Below are 2,853 nucleotides of genomic sequence, written 5' to 3'. Positions count from 1 at the left end.
AGGGGAGCAGGGTGGCAGTTTCCAACTCGGGCTGGCCCGTTTCCACCGGGGGTGCTGGCTGCCCAGGCATCTGAGACCGAGAACCAAGCCCTGCCAAGCCGGCCTCTGCCTCTGGGTGCATGTCCCCGCCCCGTTTGGAGGGCATATGGGTGGGTTGCTCCCCCCCCCCCCCCCTGCTAGGCCATTTTTAAACCCACCAATGAAAAGGAAACTCTCATTGCCAAAGGAGATTGATACCTTGGTCTGTCTTTGAGTGCAGGGAAGCCTTGCCAAATACCAGCCCTGCCTTCCCCTCTCTAAACACACCCCGCCGCTGCTTCCCAATGACTGCCTGCACTGCTTTGAACTTGAACTTGGACAAATAGCACTTGAACCGGGGTGCACAGCCCAAGGACGGGTGTTATCTGGGTGCATGAAAACCCTGACGTCGTGTGTAAGATGGTGCGTATGGGGGTGGGGATGCTCTTGGGGACCCCCTCCTCCTTGTCAGAGGCCATACTGTGGTGGCTTGCAGGTTGCTGTGCTGCTGGACGCCAAGCTGCCAGTATCTCATCGGCCAGCAGGGCCAGCCACGTGGGCAGGTTTCAGCAGAACTTCCAGACAAAGGCAGACTGGGAAGAAACCAACTTCTGAAATGTTGCCTGCCAGATTCCTCGGGATTACAACCAATCTTGCCTGGCAGAGGGCCGAAGGGAAGCTGCTCCAAATCCACAGTGGTTGTGACCAGGGGGCAAGAGTGGCAATGCCCAGGAAGGTGGCCCAGGACCAGGCAGTGCCTCTCTGCTGTACGCAGAGCCGCCAGGATCAGCCAACTTGACTGCAAGGACGACAGGCCGTGGAGAAGGGATGGCATGAGGCTGAAGAGTCCAACTTTCCACCTTCGGTGCCGCCCAGTGCCTTCGGGTCCGGTGAAGTCTGCCCTTGCAGGTGGGTTCTGAAGATTAAGCCCCAGGCGAGAAGGTGTACGCCTGGCAGGTCCCAGGAGCTCCCACACACCCTCCTACTGGAAGAAGGGGCAGACTAGACCGTTCCCCTTGTTAGCAGTTCCCTTTCCCAGTGGCCAAGAATCCGCCAAAATTCCCAGCAAGAACGCCATCTGCGGAGTGCGGCATGCCAGCAGCTTCGTCTGGGCAGCCAGGGACACTGGCGGGCATGGCGTGCCATCTTCCGCAGTCAACGCCATTGCCCGAGGCTCTTCTTAGATGAGAGGAAAGGCTGAGCTAGGGAGGTGGGCAAGGATTGCTCAGGGGCAGAGGTCACAGGGTGCATTTGGACTCTCCGTAAACATAGGCCCTTATCCATGGATGCTCTGGGGAAAGCTGCCCAGGGGCTTTAAAGAGACCAGTGTTCATTCAGTTCACAAGCCCTCCGCAGGAGAACCATTTAGAAACAGATTGCCCATCCAGCACAGGCGGGTGTCTGTGACCTGGGAACGAGCCCTCTCCTGAAGCAAGCCCACTGCCCTCTAATCGATCCCCACTCATCGCCAGCTGCAGGACCCCTGGTGGCATGGTGGGTCACAGGTCGGCACTCGCTCCGTAGAAGAAAGATGGGGCTTTCTGCTCCTGCAAAGATTTACGGAAAAATCTTTGGAAGCCCACAGGGGCCATTCTTCCGGTGCAGTCGACTCGATGACAGCGGGCTTGTTTTGTGTCCAGCACCAGGAATGGAGTCCCCCGTGGTGCACAGGGTGGACACTCCTGCTGCTAAAGGGGAGGCTGGGAAGTCTGAGTCCACTCGGAGGGCCCTCAGAAGAAAGGCCTGGCCATTTACTGCCCCACACTCAGTCTACGGGAGCCACAGTTGACGCGTCGTAAGTTAACAAAGTACCAAAGAAACTCACCCTCACTGCCATCAAGTCGGCTCCGACTCCTAGTGACCCTGTATCAAGACAGGGGCGAACGGCCCTGTGGGCTTCCCAGATGTGACTCTTGAAGGGAATGGAAAGCCTCGTCTTTCTCCCTTGGAGCGGCCAGTGGTTTTGAACTGCTGACCTTGCGGTTAGCAGCCCACCGTGTCACACTCTTTAAGCTAGTTAAAGAAAGGGGCTGAGTGTTTATGAAGCGCCCATCGTGTGTGGGCACTGTCTGCTGACCTTGCCTCATGTTTGCAGCGTGATGATGAGTAGCCTGTACAAGTTTCCTAGGTCTGGCCTGAGGAGCCCAGAGATGGTAAGCGTAGCGTTCAAGATTGCACAGTTAATCAGTGACGAAACCACAATTTCAGGAAAGGTCTGTGTGATCTCAGTCTGTATACTTTGCAGCCACCTTGTAAATTGAGATTTTAAAAAAAGGTGGAAGGGGCTTGAAAAGAGAGCTGAGGGGCTTGCCAGGGGTGAGCCTTTATGTTCGCAGTGGGGAAGGGTGGTGCAGATGATTATCACCCGGCTGCAAACCAGAAGGCCGGAGGTTCGAGTCCACCCAGAGGCACCTCAGATGAAAGGCCTGGGGGTCGACTGCCAAAGGATCACAGCCACGGAAGCCTGCCGGAGCCCAGTTCTACTCTGACAGAGATGGGACTCGTCGGAATCGAGCTGCATGGGGAAGGGCTGAAACGTTTACTGATCACCTACTAGGTGCCAGAACCCCAGCAGCCTGAGACCTGGGGAGCATCCACCATTCACAGGGGAGGACACTGCAGCCTTGGGAGCTAAAGTGGCTTGTCCCAGCTCCCTCGGACGAGCACAGCCCTGAGCCGAGACCCCATGAGGGCACTTCTACAGCAGCTGAACCTCAGGGCTCCCCAACGTGGCAGCCTCATGTTGACCTGTCTTCTAGCCAGGACAGAGCCCCCTGCCCACTAGCCACCCACAGCCACTCATCACACAGCCCCAAAAGTCTGCCCGGAGTGTGA

General features: G+C 57.2%; 1 protein-coding gene across 1 annotated transcript in view; it reads left to right on the top strand.

The window, feature by feature from the left end:
- The first annotated feature begins 851 nt into the window (after positions 1 to 851).
- Positions 852 to 2,853, top strand: part of NEURL1B (neuralized E3 ubiquitin protein ligase 1B) — a 28,079-nt gene continuing 26,077 nt past the window's right edge. The window contains exon 1 of the mRNA XM_045284691.1: positions 852 to 927. Within this exon, the coding sequence (XP_045140626.1) occupies positions 852 to 927 (76 nt within the window). The remainder of the gene's footprint in view (positions 928 to 2,853) is intronic.

Source organism: Echinops telfairi, unplaced genomic scaffold (assembly GCF_000313985.2).
Source record: "Echinops telfairi isolate 266 unplaced genomic scaffold, ASM31398v2 ScPeMD7_7469;HRSCAF=8507_0, whole genome shotgun sequence".
Classification (NCBI taxonomy): domain Eukaryota; kingdom Metazoa; phylum Chordata; class Mammalia; order Afrosoricida; family Tenrecidae; genus Echinops; species Echinops telfairi.
The sequence above is the reverse complement of the archived record's forward strand: the minus strand, read 5'-3'. Positions and strand labels throughout refer to the sequence as shown.